A 20,422-nucleotide genomic window follows, 5' to 3' on the forward strand; every position below is an offset into this window, starting at 1 on the left:
GTAGAGCAAAACTGAGAACGACATTGTGTTTGTGAGAGTCTCCCCTTTCCATGGAATGGTCAACCGATTTTGTAGGTCAAACAGTTCGGAAGCTACAGCCATTTGTATGAGAAGACTGATTTCCGGGATGTGTCATGTTTTGACTAACATTGCTCTCGCTCTGCCGCATTTCACCAAAGATGCAGAGATGTGACATCAGCGGTTATGGAGGTATGAGAAGCATCCAGTGCAAAATAAGTCACATTTCTAGTTTAAAACAGACAGATTCCAATGGGGATTTTTTATTTTATTCACGTACCGGTGCGTCAATCGGATCAAATGAAATGAGATCCAATTGATTTTGATGTCTACTTTTTAATTTTTTTTAATCTACATTTAGCTCTTTCTTCATTTGTTTCTTGCTGTTACAGCTAATGAAGATTGAATCTGAAAGACTCAGCAGATGAATTACAGAGTATTTCAACTCAAACCTGGTCAACTGCTTGGAAGATAGCTATGCTCACAAGTATACCACCAACACTCACGTGATTCACTGTGGCCTGGCACAAATCGACCTGTCAATCCAAATCCTCACCGTCATTGCTGGCGACTGCAAAAAAATGTCTTGGATAAAATGGCTCGTTGGTCTAGGGGTATGATTCTCGCTTTGGGTGCGAGAGGTCCCGGGTTCAAATCCCGGACGAGCCCATTTGTTGAGCCTTTAACAATCTGAGACAGTCGGTTCTTGGGCAACTGGTTGGAGTGCAGGACGAGGTGGATGAGTGATAAAGGCAATGGACTGCTAATCCATTGTGCTCTGCACTCGTGGGTTCAGCATAGCACAACATTTATTCATTTCTTCCTTGGTTAAAACATCTGTCATTTTAACCGGTACATAGGTTACCTTCAGACGAGTCCCGTGACCCTTGTGGGGTCGTAGAGCAAAACTGAGAACGACATTGTGTTTGTGAGAGTCTCCCCTTTCCATGGAATGGTCAACCGATTTTGTAGGTCAAACAGTTCGGAAGCTACAGCCATTTGTATGAGAAGACTGATTTCCGGGATGTGTCATGTTTTGACTAACATTGCTCTCGCTCTGCCGCATTTCACCAAAGATGCAGAGATGTGACATCAGCGGTTATGGAGGTATGAGAAGCATCCAGTGCAAAATAAGTCACATTTCTAGTTTAAAACAGACAGATTCCAATGGGGATTTTTTATTTTATTCACGTACCGGTGCGTCAATCGGATCAAATGAAATGAGATCCAATTGATTTTGATGTCTACTTTTTAATTTTTTTAAAATCTACATTTAGCTCTTTCTTCATTTGTTTCTTGCTGTTACAGCTAATGAAGATTGAATCTGAAAGACTCAGCAGATGAATTACAGAGTATTTCAACTCAAACCTGGTCAACTGCTTGGAAGATAGCTATGCTCACAAGTATACCACCAACACTCACGTGATTCACTGTGGCCTGGCACAAATCGACCTGTCAATCCAAATCCTCACCGTCATTGCTGGCGACTGCAAAAAAATGTCTTGGATAAAATGGCTCGTTGGTCTAGGGGTATGATTCTCGCTTTGGGTGCGAGAGGTCCCGGGTTCAAATCCCGGACGAGCCCATTTGTTGAGCCTTTAACAATCTGAGACAGTCGGTTCTTGGGCAACTGGTTGGAGTGCAGGACGAGGTGGATGAGTGATAAAGGCAATGGACTGCTAATCCATTGTGCTCTGCACTCGTGGGTTCAGCATAGCACAACATTTATTCATTTCTTCCTTGGTTAAAACATCTGTCATTTTAACCGGTACATAGGTTACCTTCAGACGAGTCCCGTGACCCTTGTGGGGGTCGTAGAGCAAAACTGAGAACGACATTGTGTTTGTGAGAGTCTCCCCTTTCCATGGAATGGTCAACCGATTTTGTAGGTCAAACAGTTCGGAAGCTACAGCCATTTGTATGAGAAGACTGATTTCCGGGATGTGTCATGTTTTGACTAACATTGCTCTCGCTCTGCCGCATTTCACCAAAGATGCAGAGATGTGACATCAGCGGTTATGGAGGTATGAGAAGCATCCAGTGCAAAATAAGTCACATTTCTAGTTTAAAACAGACAGATTCCAATGGGGATTTTTTATTTTATTCACGTACCGGTGCGTCAATCGGATCAAATGAAATGAGATCCAATTGATTTTGATGCCTACTTTTTAATTTTTAAAATCTACATTTAGCTCTTTCTTCATTTGTTTCTTGCTGTTACAGCTAATGAAGATTGAATCTGAAAGACTCAGCAGATGAATTACAGAGTATTTCAACTCAAACCTGGTCAACTGCTTGGAAGATAGCTATGCTCACAAGTATACCACCAACACTCACGTGATTCACTGTGGCCTGGCACAAATCGACCTGTCAATCCAAATCCTCACCGTCATTGCTGGCGACTGCAAAAAAATGTCTTGGATAAAATGGCTCGTTGGTCTAGGGGTATGATTCTCGCTTTGGGTGCGAGAGGTCCCGGGTTCAAATCCCGGACGAGCCCATTTGTTGAGCCTTTAACAATCTGAGACAGTCGGTTCTTGGGCAACTGGTTGGAGTGCAGGACGAGGTGGATGAGTGATAAAGGCAATGGACTGCTAATCCATTGTGCTCTGCACTCGTGGGTTCAGCATAGCACAACATTTATTCATTTCTTCCTTGGTTAAAACATCTGTCATTTTAACCGGTACATAGGTTACCTTCAGACGAGTCCCGTGACCCTTGTGGGGGTCGTAGAGCAAAACTGAGAACGACATTGTGTTTGTGAGAGTCTCCCCTTTCCATGGAATGGTCAACCGATTTTGTAGGTCAAACAGTTCGGAAGCTACAGCCATTTGTATGAGAAGACTGATTTCCGGGATGTGTCATGTTTTGACTAACATTGCTCTCGCTCTGCCGCATTTCACCAAAGATGCAGAGATGTGACATCAGCGGTTATGGAGGTATGAGAAGCATCCAGTGCAAAATAAGTCACATTTCTAGTTTAAAACAGACAGATTCCAATGGGGATTTTTTATTTTATTCACGTACCGGTGCGTCAATCGGATCAAATGAAATGAGATCCAATTGATTTTGATGTCTACTTTTTAATTTTTTTAAAATCTACATTTAGCTCTTTCTTCATTTGTTTCTTGCTGTTACAGCTAATGAAGATTGAATCTGAAAGACTCAGCAGATGAATTACAGAGTATTTCAACTCAAACCTGGTCAACTGCTTGGAAGATAGCTATGCTCACAAGTATACCACCAACACTCACGTGATTCACTGTGGCCTGGCACAAATCGACCTGTCAATCCAAATCCTCACCGTCATTGCTGGCGACTGCAAAAAAATGTCTTGGATAAAAATGGCTCGTTGGTCTAGGGGTATGATTCTCGCTTTGGGTGCGAGAGGTCCCGGGTTCAAATCCCGGACGAGCCCATTTGTTGAGCCTTTAACAATCTGAGACAGTCGGTTCTTGGGCAACTGGTTGGAGTGCAGGACGAGGTGGATGAGTGATAAAGGCAATGGACTGCTAATCCATTGTGCTCTGCACTCGTGGGTTCAGCATAGCACAACATTTATTCATTTCTTCCTTGGTTAAAACATCTGTCATTTTAACCGGTACATAGGTTACCTTCAGACGAGTCCCGTGACCCTTGTGGGGGTCGTAGAGCAAAACTGAGAACGACATTGTGTTTGTGAGAGTCTCCCCTTTCCATGGAATGGTCAACCGATTTTGTAGGTCAAACAGTTCGGAAGCTACAGCCATTTGTATGAGAAGACTGATTTCCGGGATGTGTCATGTTTTGACTAACATTGCTCTCGCTCTGCCGCATTTCACCAAAGATGCAGAGATGTGACATCAGCGGTTATGGAGGTATGAGAAGCATCCAGTGCAAAATAAGTCACATTTCTAGTTTAAAACAGACAGATTCCAATGGGGATTTTTTATTTTATTCACGTACCGGTGCGTCAATCGGATCAAATGAAATGAGATCCAATTGATTTTGATGTCTACTTTTTAATTTTTAAAATCTACATTTAGCTCTTTCTTCATTTGTTTCTTGCTGTTACAGCTAATGAAGATTGAATCTGAAAGACTCAGCAGATGAATTACAGAGTATTTCAACTCAAACCTGGTCAACTGCTTGGAAGATAGCTATGCTCACAAGTATACCACCAACACTCACGTGATTCACTGTGGCCTGGCACAAATCGACCTGTCAATCCAAATCCTCACCGTCATTGCTGGCGACTGCAAAAAAATGTCTTGGATAAAATGGCTCGTTGGTCTAGGGGTATGATTCTCGCTTTGGGTGCGAGAGGTCCCGGGTTCAAATCCCCCGGACGAGCCCATTTGTTGAGCCTTTAACAATCTGAGACAGTCGGTTCTTGGGCAACTGGTTGGAGTGCAGGACGAGGTGGATGAGTGATAAAGGCAATGGACTGCTAATCCATTGTGCTCTGCACTCGTGGGTTCAGCATAGCACAACATTTATTCATTTCTTCCTTGGTTAAAACATCTGTCATTTTAACCGGTACATAGGTTACCTTCAGACGAGTCCCGTGACCCTTGTGGGGGTCGTAGAGCAAAACTGAGAACGACATTGTGTTTGTGAGAGTCTCCCCTTTCCATGGAATGGTCAACCGATTTTGTAGGTCAAACAGTTCGGAAGCTACAGCCATTTGTATGAGAAGACTGATTTCCGGGATGTGTCATGTTTTGACTAACATTGCTCTCGCTCTGCCGCATTTCACCAAAGATGCAGAGATGTGACATCAGCGGTTATGGAGGTATGAGAAGCATCCAGTGCAAAATAAGTCACATTTCTAGTTTAAAACAGACAGATTCCAATGGGGATTTTTTATTTTATTCACGTACCGGTGCGTCAATCGGATCAAATGAAATGAGATCCAATTGATTTTGATGTCTACTTTTTAATTTTTAAAATCTACATTTAGCTCTTTCTTCATTTGTTTCTTGCTGTTACAGCTAATGAAGATTGAATCTGAAAGACTCAGCAGATGAATTACAGAGTATTTCAACTCAAACCTGGTCAACTGCTTGGAAGATAGCTATGCTCACAAGTATACCACCAACACTCACGTGATTCACTGTGGCCTGGCACAAATCGACCTGTCAATCCAAATCCTCACCGTCATTGCTGGCGACTGCAAAAAAATGTCTTGGATAAAATGGCTCGTTGGTCTAGGGGTATGATTCTCGCTTTGGGTGCGAGAGGTCCCGGGTTCAAATCCCGGACGAGCCCATTTGTTGAGCCTTTAACAATCTGAGACAGTCGGTTCTTGGGCAACTGGTTGGAGTGCAGGACGAGGTGGATGAGTGATAAAGGCAATGGACTGCTAATCCATTGTGCTCTGCACTCGTGGGTTCAGCATAGCACAACATTTATTCATTTCTTCCTTGGTTAAAACATCTGTCATTTTAACCGGTACATAGGTTACCTTCAGACGAGTCCCGTGACCCTTGTGGGGGTCGTAGAGCAAAACTGAGAACGACATTGTGTTTGTGAGAGTCTCCCCTTTCCATGGAATGGTCAACCGATTTTGTAGGTCAAACAGTTCGGAAGCTACAGCCATTTGTATGAGAAGACTGATTTCCGGGATGTGTCATGTTTTGACTAACATTGCTCTCGCTCTGCCGCATTTCACCAAAGATGCAGAGATGTGACATCAGCGGTTATGGAGGTATGAGAAGCATCCAGTGCAAAATAAGTCACATTTCTAGTTTAAAACAGACAGATTCCAATGGGGATTTTTTATTTTATTCACGTACCGGTGCGTCAATCGGATCAAATGAAATGAGATCCAATTGATTTTGATGCCTACTTTTTAATTTTTTTAAAATCTACATTTAGCTCTTTCTTCATTTGTTTCTTGCTGTTACAGCTAATGAAGATTGAATCTGAAAGACTCAGCAGATGAATTACAGAGTATTTCAACTCAAACCTGGTCAACTGCTTGGAAGATAGCTATGCTCACAAGTATACCACCAACACTCACGTGATTCACTGTGGCCTGGCACAAATCGACCTGTCAATCCAAATCCTCACCGTCATTGCTGGCGACTGCAAAAAAATGTCTTGGATAAAATGGCTCGTTGGTCTAGGGGTATGATTCTCGCTTTGGGTGCGAGAGGTCCCGGGTTCAAATCCCGGACGAGCCCATTTGTTGAGCCTTTAACAATCTGAGACAGTCGGTTCTTGGGCAACTGGTTGGAGTGCAGGACGAGGTGGATGAGTGATAAAGGCAATGGACTGCTAATCCATTGTGCTCTGCACTCGTGGGTTCAGCATAGCACAACATTTATTCATTTCTTCCTTGGTTAAAACATCTGTCATTTTAACCGGTACATAGGTTACCTTCAGACGAGTCCCGTGACCCTTGTGGGGGTCGTAGAGCAAAACTGAGAACGACATTGTGTTTGTGAGAGTCTCCCCTTTCCATGGAATGGTCAACCGATTTTGTAGGTCAAACAGTTCGGAAGCTACAGCCATTTGTATGAGAAGACTGATTTCCGGGATGTGTCATGTTTTGACTAACATTGCTCTCGCTCTGCCGCATTTCACCAAAGATGCAGAGATGTGACATCAGCGGTTATGGAGGTATGAGAAGCATCCAGTGCAAAATAAGTCACATTTCTAGTTTAAAACAGACAGATTCCAATGGGGATTTTTTATTTTATTCACGTACCGGTGCGTCAATCGGATCAAATGAAATGAGATCCAATTGATTTTGATGCCTACTTTTTAATTTTTTAAATCTACATTTAGCTCTTTCTTCATTCTTGCTGTTACAGCTAATGAAGATTGAATCTGAAAGACTCAGCAGATGAATTACAGAGTATTTCAACTCAAACCTGGTCAACTGCTTGGAAGATAGCTATGCTCACAAGTATACCACCAACACTCACGTGATTCACTGTGGCCTGGCACAAATCGACCTGTCAATCCAAATCCTCACCGTCATTGCTGGCGACTGCAAAAAAATGTCTTGGATAAAATGGCTCGTTGGTCTAGGGGTATGATTCTCGCTTTGGGTGCGAGAGGTCCTGGGTTCAAATCCCGGACGAGCCCATTTGTTGAGCCTTTAACAATCTGAGACAGTCGGTTCTTGGGCAACTGGTTGGAGTGCAGGACGAGGTGGATGAGTGATAAAGGCAATGGACTGCTAATCCATTGTGCTCTGCACTCGTGGGTTCAGCATAGCACAACATTTATTCATTTCTTCCTTGGTTAAAACATCTGTCATTTTAACCGGTACATAGGTTACCTTCAGACGAGTCCCGTGACCCTGGGGGTCGTAGAGCAAAACTGAGAACGACATTGTGTTTGTGAGAGTCTCCCCTTTCCATGGAATGGTCAACCGATTTTGTAGGTCAAACAGTTCGGAAGCTACAGCCATTTGTATGAGAAGACTGATTTCCGGGATGTGTCATGTTTTGACTAACATTGCTCTCGCTCTGCCGCATTTCACCAAAGATGCAGAGATGTGACATCAGCGGTTATGGAGGTATGAGAAGCATCCAGTGCAAAATAAGTCACATTTCTAGTTTAAAACAGACAGATTCCAATGGGGATTTTTTATTTTATTCACGTACCGGTGCGTCAATCGGATCAAATGAAATGAGATCCAATTGATTTTGATGTCTACTTTTTAATTTTTTTAATCTACATTTAGCTCTTTCTTCATTTGTTTCTTGCTGTTACAGCTAATGAAGATTGAATCTGAAAGACTCAGCAGATGAATTACAGAGTATTTCAACTCAAACCTGGTCAACTGCTTGGAAGATACCTATGCTCACAAGTATACCACCAACACTCACTGATTCACTGTGGCCTGGACCTGTCAATCCAAATCCTCACCGTCATGTGAGAAAATGGTCCTGGGTTCAAACCCCGGATGACCCTGTTTGTAGAGCCTTTGTTGAGCCTTTAACAATCTGAGACAGGTGGTTCTTGGGCAACTGGTTGGACGCAGGATGAGGTGGATGAGTGATTGAGGCAATGGACTGCTAATCCATTGTGCACTAGTGGGTATGACATCAGTGCATTTTACAGAGAAACACGTGGCGTCCAGCACATCTGTAAATAGCCCATCCACCCAACTACCTACCTTATCCCCATTTTTTTTTTTTTTTTTTTTTGCTCTTCTACACACCAATATTTCTACTTGCACATCCTCAACTGTACATCTATCACTACAGAATTGTGAAATTGTAATTACTGCTCCACTGTGGCCTATTTATTGCCTTATCTCCTTACTTCATTTGCAAACACTGTTTACAGATGTTCTATTGTTTTATTGACTCTACGTTTGTTTATCCCATGTGTTGTTGTTTTTTTCAAACTTCTTTAACTTGGCCAGGTTACAGTTGTAAACTAAAACTTTTTCTCAACTGGCCTACCTGGTTAATTAAATAAAGGTGAAATAAAACATTTTAAAAAATATTTGTAAATCAAGACTTTCTGATATTTTTTAGTTCATGGACCTCACTCTGGTATTTAGTGTCATGGCAGGAATCTGTGAGTGGGAGGTATGGGAGTAGTCGACAGTAGGGAGTAATCATTACCCTATAGTATGCACAGTAGACCGGAGGGAGGAGGACATGTCAGTGGATGAGTAGGCAGGTGGATGTTCGGAAGGGCAAAGTGGGACCAGCTTCAGGAGGTGATGGAATGAGAGAGGACGTGGATAGTGTGGATAACTGTTTGAGAACATCTTTAGTGGGGGCAGCTACTGAGGCTATACCTAAGACTTCAGGCATTGGGAGGAGGAAAGCAGCCCCATGGTGGACGGAGGAGTGAGGGGCAATGGTGAGGAGTAGGAACATGGCATTTAGAGTACTGAAAAGGACACATAACTTCCAACATCTGATTCAGTATAAGCAGGCCCAGGCCCAGGCCCTGGTGAGGACAACTATCCGTCACACAAAGAGGTCATGTTGGCGTTGGTTCTGTGACACCACTGGAAGGGTGACACCAATGGGAAAAGTGTGGGGGAGGATTAGGAGGATGAAAGGGGTGAGAAAGGAGTGGTATTATCCATTGTTGATGAGTGGGGAGGATATGGCAGTAACAGATGAAAAGGAAAAGGCAGAGATGATGACCAAAGCCTTTGTCCAAGTGCATAGCTAGGCAAATTTGTCAGAGGAGGGGCAGAGGAGGAGAGAGAATGAGAGGGGAGCACTGAAGAATGCTGGATAGGAGGAAAGATGTACAGTACTAGTCAAAAGTTTGGACACACCTACTCATTCCAGGGATTGTCTTTATTTGTACTATTTCATACTTTCTAGAATAATAGTGAAGATATCAAAACTTTGAAATAACACATATGGAATCATGTACTAACCAAAAAAGTGTTAAACAAATATTTTAGATATTAGATTCTTCAAAATAGCCACCCTTTGCCTTGATGACAGCTTTGCACACTCTTGGCATTCTCTCAACCAGTTTCACCTGGAATGCTTTTCCAACAGTCTTGAAGGAGTTCCCACATATGCTGAGCACTTATTGGTTGTTTTTCCTTCACTCTGCAGTCCAAATCATCCCAAACCATCTCAATTGGGTTGAGGTTGGGTGATTGTGGAGGCCAGGTCATCTGATGCAGCACTCCATCACTCTCCTTCTTGGTCAAATAGTCCTTACACACCCTGGAGGTGTGTTGGGTCATTGTCCTGTTGAAAAACAAATGATAGTCCCACTAAGCGCAAACCAGATGGGATGGCGTATCGCTGCAGAATGCCTTGGTATACATGCTGGTTAAGTGTGCCTAGAATTCTAAATAAATCACTGACCGTGTCACCAGCAAAGCACCCCCACACCATCACATCTCCTCCTCCATGCTTCATGGTGGGAACCACACACGTGGAGATCATCTGTTCACCTAGAATTCTTCTCAAAAAGACAATGTTTGAAACCACAAATCTCAAATTTGCACTTATCAGACCAAAGAACAGATTTCCACCGGTCTAATGTCCATTGCTCATGTTTCTTGGATTGGGGGAGACGAAGCAACGAAGTGCCGTCTCCAGGTCCTGACTGGGGGTGAAAACCAGAGGACAGGCTGGCCGATGACCCAATAAGGGTGCAGAATGCCTTCCAGAACCGGGATGAGAACTGAGGACCACAATCGGAGACCATGTCGACTGGAAGTCCATGGATCCGGAAGACGTGCTGCACCATGACATGAGCTGTCTCCTTGGCTGAGGGTAACTTGGGAAGGGGAATTAAACGGGTGGCTTTAGAAAACCTATCCACCACCGTCATGATCGTGGTGCTGCCATCTGATGGAGGGAGATCAGTAACAAAGTCCAGGGATATATGTAACCAGGGGCGATGAGGAACAGGGAGTGGTTGAAGAAGGTCAGCCGGAGCTTGACACAGAGTCTTATTTTATGCACACACAGTGCAGGCGGTGATTAATGCGGAGACATCAGGAACCACGGAAGGCCAACAAAAGCGTTGTCGAATGAAAGACATGGTACGACGGGAGCCTGGATGGCAGGTCAGTCTCGAGCCAGGACCTGGGAACTGGCAGAGTCCTGGACAAACATCCGGTAAGCCCCCCGGGAACGCTGCGCCTTAGGCACCAGGCTCTCTATACCCCAGACAAGTGCAGCTGATAGACAGGAGGTAGGGAGGATGGTCTCGGGGTCAGACGGAGTAACAGCGTGAGAGTACGTCAGGCTTCACATTCTTGGACCCCGGGCGGTAGGAGAGAGGGAAATTGAAATGGGTGAATAACAGGGCCGAACGAGCCTTCCTAGAATTGAGGAGCTTGGCGGTACAGAGATATTACATGGTCTTACAGTCCACACTAAGATTGGATGTTCTGCCCCCTCCAACCAGTACCTCCACCCCTCCAATGCCAGGAGTTCTCGATTTCCCACATCTTAATTCCTCTCAGCAGGGGTAAGACAATGGGAGAGAAAAGCGCAGGGGTGCAGCTTTTGGTCCTGGTCAGAGCGCTGAGACAGGGTGGCCCCCACTCTGACATCTGAGGCGTCGACCTCCACCACAAACTGGTCCGGATGGATTAAGATGGGGGCTGTAGTGAATCAATGTTTGAGGTCCAAGAATGCCCAGTCAGCTGCTGGAGAACACATGAATAGAACCTTGGGAGAGGTGAGTGCTGAGAGGGGGGAAGCCAGGGTGCTGTAACCCCGGGTGAAGCGGCGGTAGAAGTTAGCAAATCCCAGGATATTTTGCAGCTGCACTATGGATGTGGCTTGAGGCCAATCCACCACCGCTCTCACCTTGTCTAGATCTATCTGTATATGTCCTGCAGCAATGACGTATCATAGGAAGGAGATGGTGGAGCGATGTAATTCATACTTGTCTGCTTTAATAAAAATCTGGTTATCCAGGAGACGCTGAAGGATCTGTTGGACATGCTCTTGAGCTGAACAGGAAGACACAAGGACGTCGTTGAGGTAGACAAACACAAACCGGTTCAGCATGTCCAAGTACTCATAGTGCCCACTAGCCATGTTAAAGGCTGTCTTCCCGTATCCGAACCAGATGGTAGGCGTTCCGAAGATCCAATTTTGAGAAGATGGTCGCTCCCTGAAGAGGTTCGACAGCCAAGGAGATTTTTAACCGTGATGTAATTAAGGCCCCAATAGTCGATACACAGGCACAGGGTTTTGTCCTTCTTCTCCACAAAGAAAAACCCTGTGTCCGCGGAAGAGGCAGATGGACGAACACTCCCTGCAGTGAGAGAGTCTTGGTTTCTGGACCGACAGGGAGAGATCCGAGGCTTCTCCCAAGCCTGCAGGAAGATGTCCCGGGTCAGGCTGTGCCGACTTAAGACACTGGACATGGCGGAATGGGCTCCAACCCACGATAGAACCAGTAGCCCAGTTGATCAGGGGATTGTGCTCCTGGAGCCATGAATACCCCAAAACCACAGGTACATTAGGAGATTCTATGAGATGGAACTGCATAGACTCACTGTGATTTCCTGATACTCGCAGGTTGATGGGAACCGTATTGCAGGTGACTCTGCCAATAGAGCGCCCATCCAGCGCTCTGATGTCCATGGGAATGGAGAGGGGTTGAGTGGAGATTCCCAGCTCCGACACCAAGGTAGCGTTGTTAAAGCTCTCGTTGGCCCCAGAGTCAATGAGCACACAGAAAGAAATATAATGTCCTGTAGTTTCACAATACAGACAGCTCCTGGTGCTCAACCTGCGTAAATGTTTATCCAGAGACAATCTAGCCCTTCCCAGTAGCTTGGGCTCTGTAGGAGGCGAGTCGACTGCCCTCTGTGATTCCCGTGAGCACTTGGGTGACCTCGGATTCTCTCGGTAAGGTGGACGTTGGGAACTTCCGGGATTCCTCTGAGGCAAGGTGGGAGCAGCGGACAAGCGAGTGTGACTTGGAACAGACCTCCTGTCCCTTCTATGTTCCAGTAGCCGCCCATCCTTAAGGTCAATGCGATGAGGGAGTCGAAATCCATGGGAAGCTCCCGGGCTGCGAGCTCGTCTTTAACCTCCTCTGATAATCAGTGAAGGAACATGTCGAAAAGGGATTATGGATTCCAGGCACTCTCGTCTGCCAATGTGCGAAAATCAACTGCATAGCCTGCCACACTATGGGAGTCTTAATGTAGTTGGAGCAGCTAACGAGCAGCCTCGCTCCCAGACAACGGATAATCTAACACTTTCGTACCTCCGCCACAAACTCCTCCAGACTGAGGCAATCAGTGGACTGTTGCTCTCACACTGCCGCAGCCCAGGTGAATGCCCTCCCGGACATCAGCTTTATGAGGTACGGCTATCTTTGAGCTTTCCGAGGAGAACGAAGAAGGCTGCAGCTCGAAGATGAGGGAGCACTGGGAGAGAAAATCCTTGCAGGTTCCAGAATCTCTAACATAGCGCTCCAGAGGAGGTAAGCTAGGTTCTAGGCTGGGAAGAAGCGCCGCTGGTGGCAGGGTTGCAGAGAGTCTGGAGGATTACTGTTGTGGCTTGCTGCCTAGTAGGGAATCCGCGGAATTGCTCCAGCAATGTACTGAATGCATGGTCATGGCGTTCTGCCAGGGTATGGAGTTCCTCCATACGGCTTTGCAGTAACTCATTGTGTCTTCCAATGGTGGCTCCTTGGGAGGAGACAGCGTTGCGGAACAGGTCCGAGTCTGCTGGGTCAGTTATGGCTAGTTCCTACTATCAAGGCTCAGGCTAAGACCCAGATGTAGACACAGGAGGCGGAAAATACGCGTCTCAGAATTTATTATAGTAGTGGCAGGTAAAAGGTAAGTCAAGGCAGGCAAAAAGTCGTAATCCAAATCAGAATCAGGCAGGTACAGGACGGCAGGCAGGATCAGGGTCAGGACAGGCAGAAAGGTCAGAATTGGGAAAAACAAAAACTAGAGCACAGGAAACACGGGAACACACTGATAGGACTTGACATGGCGGGCCAAAACGAACTGGCAACAGCCAAACAGAAAACGCAGGTATAAATACACAGGGAATAATGAGGGGAGGTGGAAGACACCTTGTGGGGGGCACAAAGACAGGTGAAACATATCAGGGTGTGACAGGACTGTCGTTTCTCTTTGCTTATTTGATCTGTTCTTGCCATAATATGGACTTGGTCTCTTACCAAATAGGGCTATCTTCTGTATACCACCTCTACCTTGTCATAACACAACTGATTGTCTCAAATGCATTAAGAAGGAAAGAAATCCCACAAATGAACTTTTAACAAGGCACACTGTTAATTGAAATGCATTCCATGTGACTATTTAATGAAGCTGGTAGAGAGAATGCCAAGAGTGTGCAAAGCTGTCATCAAGGCAAAGGGTGGCTGCTTTGTAGAATCTCAAATACAAAATATGTTTTGATTTGTTTAACACTTTTTTGGTTACTACATAATTCAACACATAATGTGTTATTTCATAGTTTTGATGTCTTCATTATTATTCTACAATTTTGAAAATAGTGCAAATAAAGAAAAATCCTTGAATGAGTAGGTGTGTCCAAACTTTTGACTGGTAGTGTAAATTATGCGTTGAATACACCATTTACCTTGGCAGAGATGAAAAGGGCAATAGGTAAGGCTGGGTTAACTTCCCCTGAGAAAGATGAGGTGTGCTATGTTATATTGGCCCATCTAGTGATGAAGCACTGGATAAGGTATTGGTGTTGTACAACTGGGTGTGGGAGGAGGGGAAACTACCAGGCTGCTGGAAGGAGGAAGTAGTGGTACCGAACGGAGAACCAAACGAGGCCAACAAGCTATCAGCCAATAGCTTTAACATGTATGTAGGATTACGGAATGAATGAGAGGCTAACTTACTTCCTGGAGAGCAGGGGGCTAGTATCGCCACATCAGAGTGGGTGGGAGGAAGGTGGGAGATGAGGTACGCTTGAGGTTATATGGGAGAAACTTGGAGGTGGGGGCCTTCAGATTCCTTGGGGTATACTTTGACACTAGGCTGACCTGGGCAGAACACATTGAGAGAGTGGTGGGAAAGTGTAAGAAGGTGCTAAATGTGGGGGGCTGGGAGTTCCTCATTGAGGGCCATCTATGTTGCATTGATCTGATCTATAATAAACTATGGCAGTATAGCGTATGGTTCGGCAGCCCGGACCTCACTGGAAAGGCTAGATTCAATCCAAGATGGGGTAGCAGTGCAGACGTGGTTTGTTGTCCCTCTCGTTTACTTTTTTAATTTTTCACATTTTTTGTATATATTCCAATTTCTTTTTCAATCTCTTTTTCCATTTTTAAATAAATATACCTTCCGGTAACCCGCCTCACTCAATGTGACACGGATCCACAATTTCTTTAGACCCTATAGCCAAAACTTTCATCAGAAGGTAGCCAGCTAATAAGCTAAGATACTAGCTATTTAGCCATTGTTAGCCACTGCTAGCGGCCTTTACCCTCTGCTCAGGCACCAGCCGTTTTTTAAGCCTGGATAATACCTGCTAGCCTCGGTCTACAATGCCAGATTCCTGCCGTAAACCATTGACCATTGATCATCACAGCTAGCTAGCTGCCACTGAGTGACCCAGCCCCAAAGCTAGCCCTGAGCCAGGCGCATCTCCTGGCTAGCAAATAAAATACCACCACTACAATACCTCTTTCGCCCTTTGGCACGGTCCCTTCGTCGACATGGCGCCGTTCCACCACGACTGGTCCACAGACGTAGCTGTGCCATCAACCGGCCTTTGCCGGACGACGGAGCAGACGATTCTACTTACCCCGGACTGCTAACTTTAAACGCTGTTTCTCCCGCGTGCTAGCGTGACACTGGAACCTATGATCACTTGGCTACATAGCTGATGCCTGCTGGACTGTTCATTTATCACGGTACTCCATTTTGTTTACCTCTGTTCATCTGTCGGCCCTAGCCCCGAACTCAGGCCCTGTGTGTAGTTAACCGACCCTCTCTGCCCATTCATCGCCATTATACCTGTTGTTGTTGTCTTAGCTGATTAGCTGTTGTTGTCTTACCCATTGTTGACTTAGCTAGCTCTCCCAATCAACACTTGTGATTGCTTTATGCCTCACTTTATGTCTCTCTCAAATGTCAATATGCCTTGTATACTGTTGTTTAGGATAATTATCATTGTTTTGGTTTACTGCGGGGCCCCTAGTCCCACTGTACATGCCTTAGATACCTCCTTTGTCCCACCTCCCACACATGCGGTGACCTCACCCAGTATAACCACCGTGTCCAGAGATGCAATTTCTGTTATCATCACTCAGTGCCTGGGCTCACCTCCACTGTACCCGCACCCCACCATACCCCTGTCTGCACATTATGCCCTGAATCTATTCTACCACGCCCAGAAATCTGCACCTTTTATTCTCTGACCCCAACGCACTAGACGACCAGTTTTGCTAGCCTTTAGCCGTACCCTCATCCTACTCCTCCTCTGTTCCACGGGTGATGTGGAGGCTAACCCAGTCCCTGCGTGTCCCCAGGCACTCTCATTCATTGACTTCTGACTTCGAAAAAGCCTTGGTTTCATGCATGTTAACATCAGAAGCCTCCTCCCTAAGTTTGTTTTACTCACTGCTCTAGCACACTCCGCCAACCCTGATGTCCTTGCCGTGTCTAAATCCTTTCTTAGGAAGGCCACCAAAAATTCTGAGACTTCCATACCCAACTACAACATTTTCCGTAAAGATAGAACTGCCAAATGGTGAGGAGTTGCAATCTACTGCAGAGATAGCTTGCAAAGTTATGTCATACTTTCCAGGTCTATGCCCAAACAGTTCGAGCTTCTAATTTTAAAAATGAATCTGTCCAGAAATGAGTCTCTCACTGTTGCCGCTTGTAATAGACCCCCCTCAGCTCCCAGCTGTGCCCTTTACACTATATGTGAATTGATTGCCCCCCATCTATCTTCAGAGTTTGTTCTGTTAGGTGACCTAAACTGGGATATGCTTAACACCCTATCAGTCCTACAATCTAAGCTAGATAACCTCAATCTCACACATATTTTCAAGGAAACCACCAGGTACAACCCTAAATCCGTAAACATGGGCACCCTCATAGATATTATCCTGACCAACTTGCCCTCCAAAAACACCTCTGCTGTTTTCAATCAGGATCTCAGCGATCACTGCCTCATTGCCTGCATCCGCTACGGGTCCGCGGTCAAACGTCCACCCCTCATCACTGTCAAACGCTCTCTAAAACACTTCTGCGAGCAGGCCTTTCTAATCGACCTGGCCCAGGTATCCTGGAAGGATATTGACCTCATCCCGTCAGTCGAGGATGCCTGGTGGTTCTTTAAAAGTTATTTCCTCACCATCTTAAATAAGCATGCCCCTTTCAAAAAATGTAGAACTAAGAACAGATATAGCCCTTGGTTCACTACAGACCTGACTGCCCTTGACCAGCACAAAAACATAATGTCGCGGACTGCAATAGCATCAAAGAGTCTCCATGAAATGCAACTTTCAGAGACGTCAGGAACCAATACACGCAATCAGTCAGGAAAGCAAAGGCTAGCTTTTTCAAACAGAAATTTGCATCCTGTAGCTCTAACTCCAAAAAGTTTTGGGACACTGTAAAGTCCATGGAGAACAAGAGCACCTCCTCCCAGCTGCCCACTGCACTGAGGCTAGGCGACACGGTCACCACCAATAAATCCATGATAATCCAAAATTTCAATAAGCATTTCTCCACGGCTGGTCATGCTTTCCTCCTGGCTACTCCAACCCCAGCCAACACCCCTCGCAGCTACTTGCCCGAGCCTCCCCAGCTTCTCCTTCACCCAAATTCAGATAGCAGATGTTCTGAAAGAGCTGCAAAACCTGGACCCGTACACATCAGCTGGGCTAGAAAATCTGGACCCTCTCTTTCTAAAATGATCTGCCTTCATTGTTGCAACCCCTATTACCAGTCTGTTCAACCTCTCTTCCGTTTCGTCCGAGATCCCTAAAGATTGGAAAGCTGCCGCGGTCATCCCCCTCTTCAAAGGGGGTGACACTCTAGACCCAAACTGTTACAGACCTATATCCATCCTGCCCTGCCTTTCTAAAGTCTTTGAAAGCCAAGTTAATAAACAGATCACTGACCATTTCGAATCCCACAGTACCTTCTCCGCTGTGCAATCCGGTTTCCGAGCTGGTCATGGGGTGCACCTCAGCCACGCTCAAGGTACTAAACGATATCATAACCACCATCGATAAAAGACAGTACAGTGTAGCAATCTTCAACAAATTCTCCTTCACTCACGTCGCCAAACTTACCCTAGTAAAACTGACTGTCCTACTGATCCTCGACTTCGGCAATGTCATCTACAAAATAGCTTCCAATACTCTACTCAGCAAACTGGATGCAGTTTATCACAGTGCCATCCGTTTTGTTACTAAAGCACCTTATACCACCCGCCACTGCGACCTGTATGCTCTAGTCGGCTGGCCCTCGCTACATATTCATCGCCAGACCCACTGGCTCCAGGTCATCTACAAGTGTATGCTAGGTAAAGCTACGCCTTATCTCAGCTCACTGGTCACGATAACAACACCCATTTATTTACTTTGCTGCTCTTTTGCACACCAGTATCACTAATTACACACCATCATTACTTTATTACTATGGCCTTCCCTCCTCATGCCATTTGCACACACTGTATATAGACTTTCTTTTTTTCTAGTGTGTTCTTGACTGTACGCTTGTTTATTCCATGTGTAACTCTGTGTTGTTGTTTCTGTCGCACTGCTTTGCTTTATCTTGGCCAGGTCACAGTTGTAAATGTTCTCAACTAGCTTACCTGGTTAATAAATAAAGGTGAAATAAAAAAATAAAAATACAGGGGCAAGGACTCAGAATATGTAGTGGGGCGTTTCAGGCCTTCCCAGTGTCTGCGCTACAAGTGGAGATGGGGGATATGGCATTGCCGATTTCTAGACAACAGCTGGCAATTAATTATTGGGTCAACCTACAGGAACATGGGGTGTCTCATCCTGGAAAGGGATTTTACTGGTGTGCTGGGAACATGAGAGAGGACAGAACACAAGCTTTGGGTGGGTGGGTAATACCCAGGCGAAGAAGATGGGATTGTATGGAAGGGAGTTGAGTCCAATGGTAGCTATTCCTGTGAATCCACCATGGCTGCTCTCGCCTCCAGTAGTTGATCTAAAAGTGTTGGAGAGACAACGGAAAGATGGGAAGGGTGTTTATCCATCTTATTTGTTTAAAATAAATATGGATACTGTATATCAGGATGCTGTGGCCATTTACACAGATGGTTCAAAAGATCCAAGGACAGGATGTACTGGGTCAGCATTTGTAGTGCAGGAATGTGGGGTGGTGGTCAGGAAATGTATATGGCTGTAAATACGGCGGAACTGTTGGTCATACTGTTGGCCTTGCAGTGGGTGGAGGAGGTGAAGCCAGAGAGAGCAGTTTTTTGCTCTAATTCATGTGCAGTGTCTTCACTGGCAAGTGTCTTCACTGACATTTTCAATCTGTCCCCGACTGAGTCTGTAATACTAACATGTTTCAAGCAGACCACCATAGTCCCTGTGCCCAAGAACACTAAGGTAACCTACCTAAATGACTACCGACCCATAGCACTCACGTCTGTAGCCATGAAGTGCTTTGAAAGGCTAGTCATGGCTCACTTCAACACCATTATCCCAGAAACTCTAGACCCACTCCAACTTGTATACCGCCTCAACAGATCCACTGATTTGGCATGGGTCCTGAGATCCTCAAAAGGTTCTACAGCTGCAATATCGAGAGCATCCTGCCTGCTACCGGTTGCATCACTGCCTGGTACGGCAATTGGTCGGCCTCGGACCGCAAGGCACTTCAGAGGGTAGTGCGTACGGCCCAGTACATCACTGGGGCAAAGCTGCCTGCCATCTAGGACCTCTACACCAGGTGGTGTCAGAGGAAGGCCCTAAAAATTGTCAAAGACCCCAGCCACCCCAGTCATAGACTGTTCTCTCTACTACCGTAGTACCGGGGTGCCAAATCTAGAACAAAAAGGCTTCTCAACAGTTTTTACCCCCAAGCCATAAGACTCCTGAACAGGTAACCAAGTGGTTACCCGGACTATTTGCATTGTGTCCCCCCAACCTCTCTTTTACGCTGCTGCTACTCTCTGTTTATCTTATATGCATAGTCACTTTAACTATACATTCATGTACATACTACCTAAATTGACCCGACCAACCAATGCTCCCGCACATTGGCTAACCAGGCTATCTGCATTGTGTCCCACCACCCACCAACCCCTCTTTTTACGCTTCTGCTACTCTCTGTTCATCATATATGCATAGTCACTTTAATGATACCTACATGTACATACTACCTCAATAAGCCTGACTAACAGGTGTCTGTATATAGCCTTGCTACTCTTTTTTCAAATGTCTTTTTACTGTTGTTTTATTTCTTTACTTACCTACACACACACACACACACACACACAAACACACCACACACACACACACACACACACACACACACACACACACACACACACACACACACACACGTACCTTCTTTTTTCCCCCACACCATTGGTTAGAGCCTGTAAGGAAGCATTTCATTGTAAGGTCTACACCTGTTGTATTCGGTGCACGTGACAAATAAACTTTGATTTGATTTGATTTGACGATGCAATCTTTATTGCACTCCACACTGCCCTTTCCCACCTGGACAAAAGGAACACCTATGCGAGAATGCTAATCATTGACTACAACTCAGATTTCAACAGCATTGTGCCTTCAAAGCTCATCACTAAGCTAAGGACCCTGGGACTAAACACCTCCCTTTGCAACTGGATCCTGGACTTCCTGACGGGTCGCCCCCCAGGTGGTAAGGGTAGGTAACAACACATCCGCCACGCTGATCCTCAACACGGGGGCCCCTCAGGGGTGCATGCTCAGTCCCCTCCTGTACTCCCTGTTCACTCATGACTGCATG

At 45.6% G+C, this 20,422-nt stretch overlaps 1 protein-coding gene and 8 non-coding genes across 9 annotated transcripts in view; all 9 read left to right on the forward strand.

Moving 5' to 3' along the window:
* LOC121838636 (NLR family CARD domain-containing protein 3-like) overlaps nucleotides 1-11,021 on the forward strand; it is a 733,752-nt gene extending 722,731 nt beyond the window's left edge. The window contains exon 13 of the mRNA XM_042299970.1: nucleotides 10,931-11,021. Coding sequence (XP_042155904.1) covers nucleotides 10,931-11,021 — 91 coding nt within the window. The remainder of the gene's footprint in view (nucleotides 1-10,930) is intronic.
* On the forward strand, nucleotides 616-687 carry trnap-ugg. The gene has a single exon. It is a non-coding gene; the product is annotated as a tRNA-Pro (tRNA).
* On the forward strand, nucleotides 1,532-1,603 carry trnap-ugg. The gene has a single exon. It is a non-coding gene; the product is annotated as a tRNA-Pro (tRNA).
* On the forward strand, nucleotides 2,447-2,518 carry trnap-ugg. The gene has a single exon. It is a non-coding gene; the product is annotated as a tRNA-Pro (tRNA).
* trnap-ugg lies at nucleotides 3,365-3,436 on the forward strand. Its single transcript has one exon. It is a non-coding gene; the product is annotated as a tRNA-Pro (tRNA).
* On the forward strand, nucleotides 4,280-4,353 carry trnap-ugg. Its single transcript has one exon. It is a non-coding gene; the product is annotated as a tRNA-Pro (tRNA).
* Nucleotides 5,197-5,268, forward strand: trnap-ugg. Its single transcript has one exon. It is a non-coding gene; the product is annotated as a tRNA-Pro (tRNA).
* On the forward strand, nucleotides 6,114-6,185 carry trnap-ugg. The gene has a single exon. It is a non-coding gene; the product is annotated as a tRNA-Pro (tRNA).
* On the forward strand, nucleotides 7,024-7,095 carry trnap-ugg. Its single transcript has one exon. It is a non-coding gene; the product is annotated as a tRNA-Pro (tRNA).
* Nucleotides 11,022-20,422: the final 9,401 nt, after the last annotated feature.

This window comes from Oncorhynchus tshawytscha, linkage group LG17 (genome assembly GCF_018296145.1).
Source record: "Oncorhynchus tshawytscha isolate Ot180627B linkage group LG17, Otsh_v2.0, whole genome shotgun sequence".
NCBI classification, from domain to species: domain Eukaryota; kingdom Metazoa; phylum Chordata; class Actinopteri; order Salmoniformes; family Salmonidae; genus Oncorhynchus; species Oncorhynchus tshawytscha.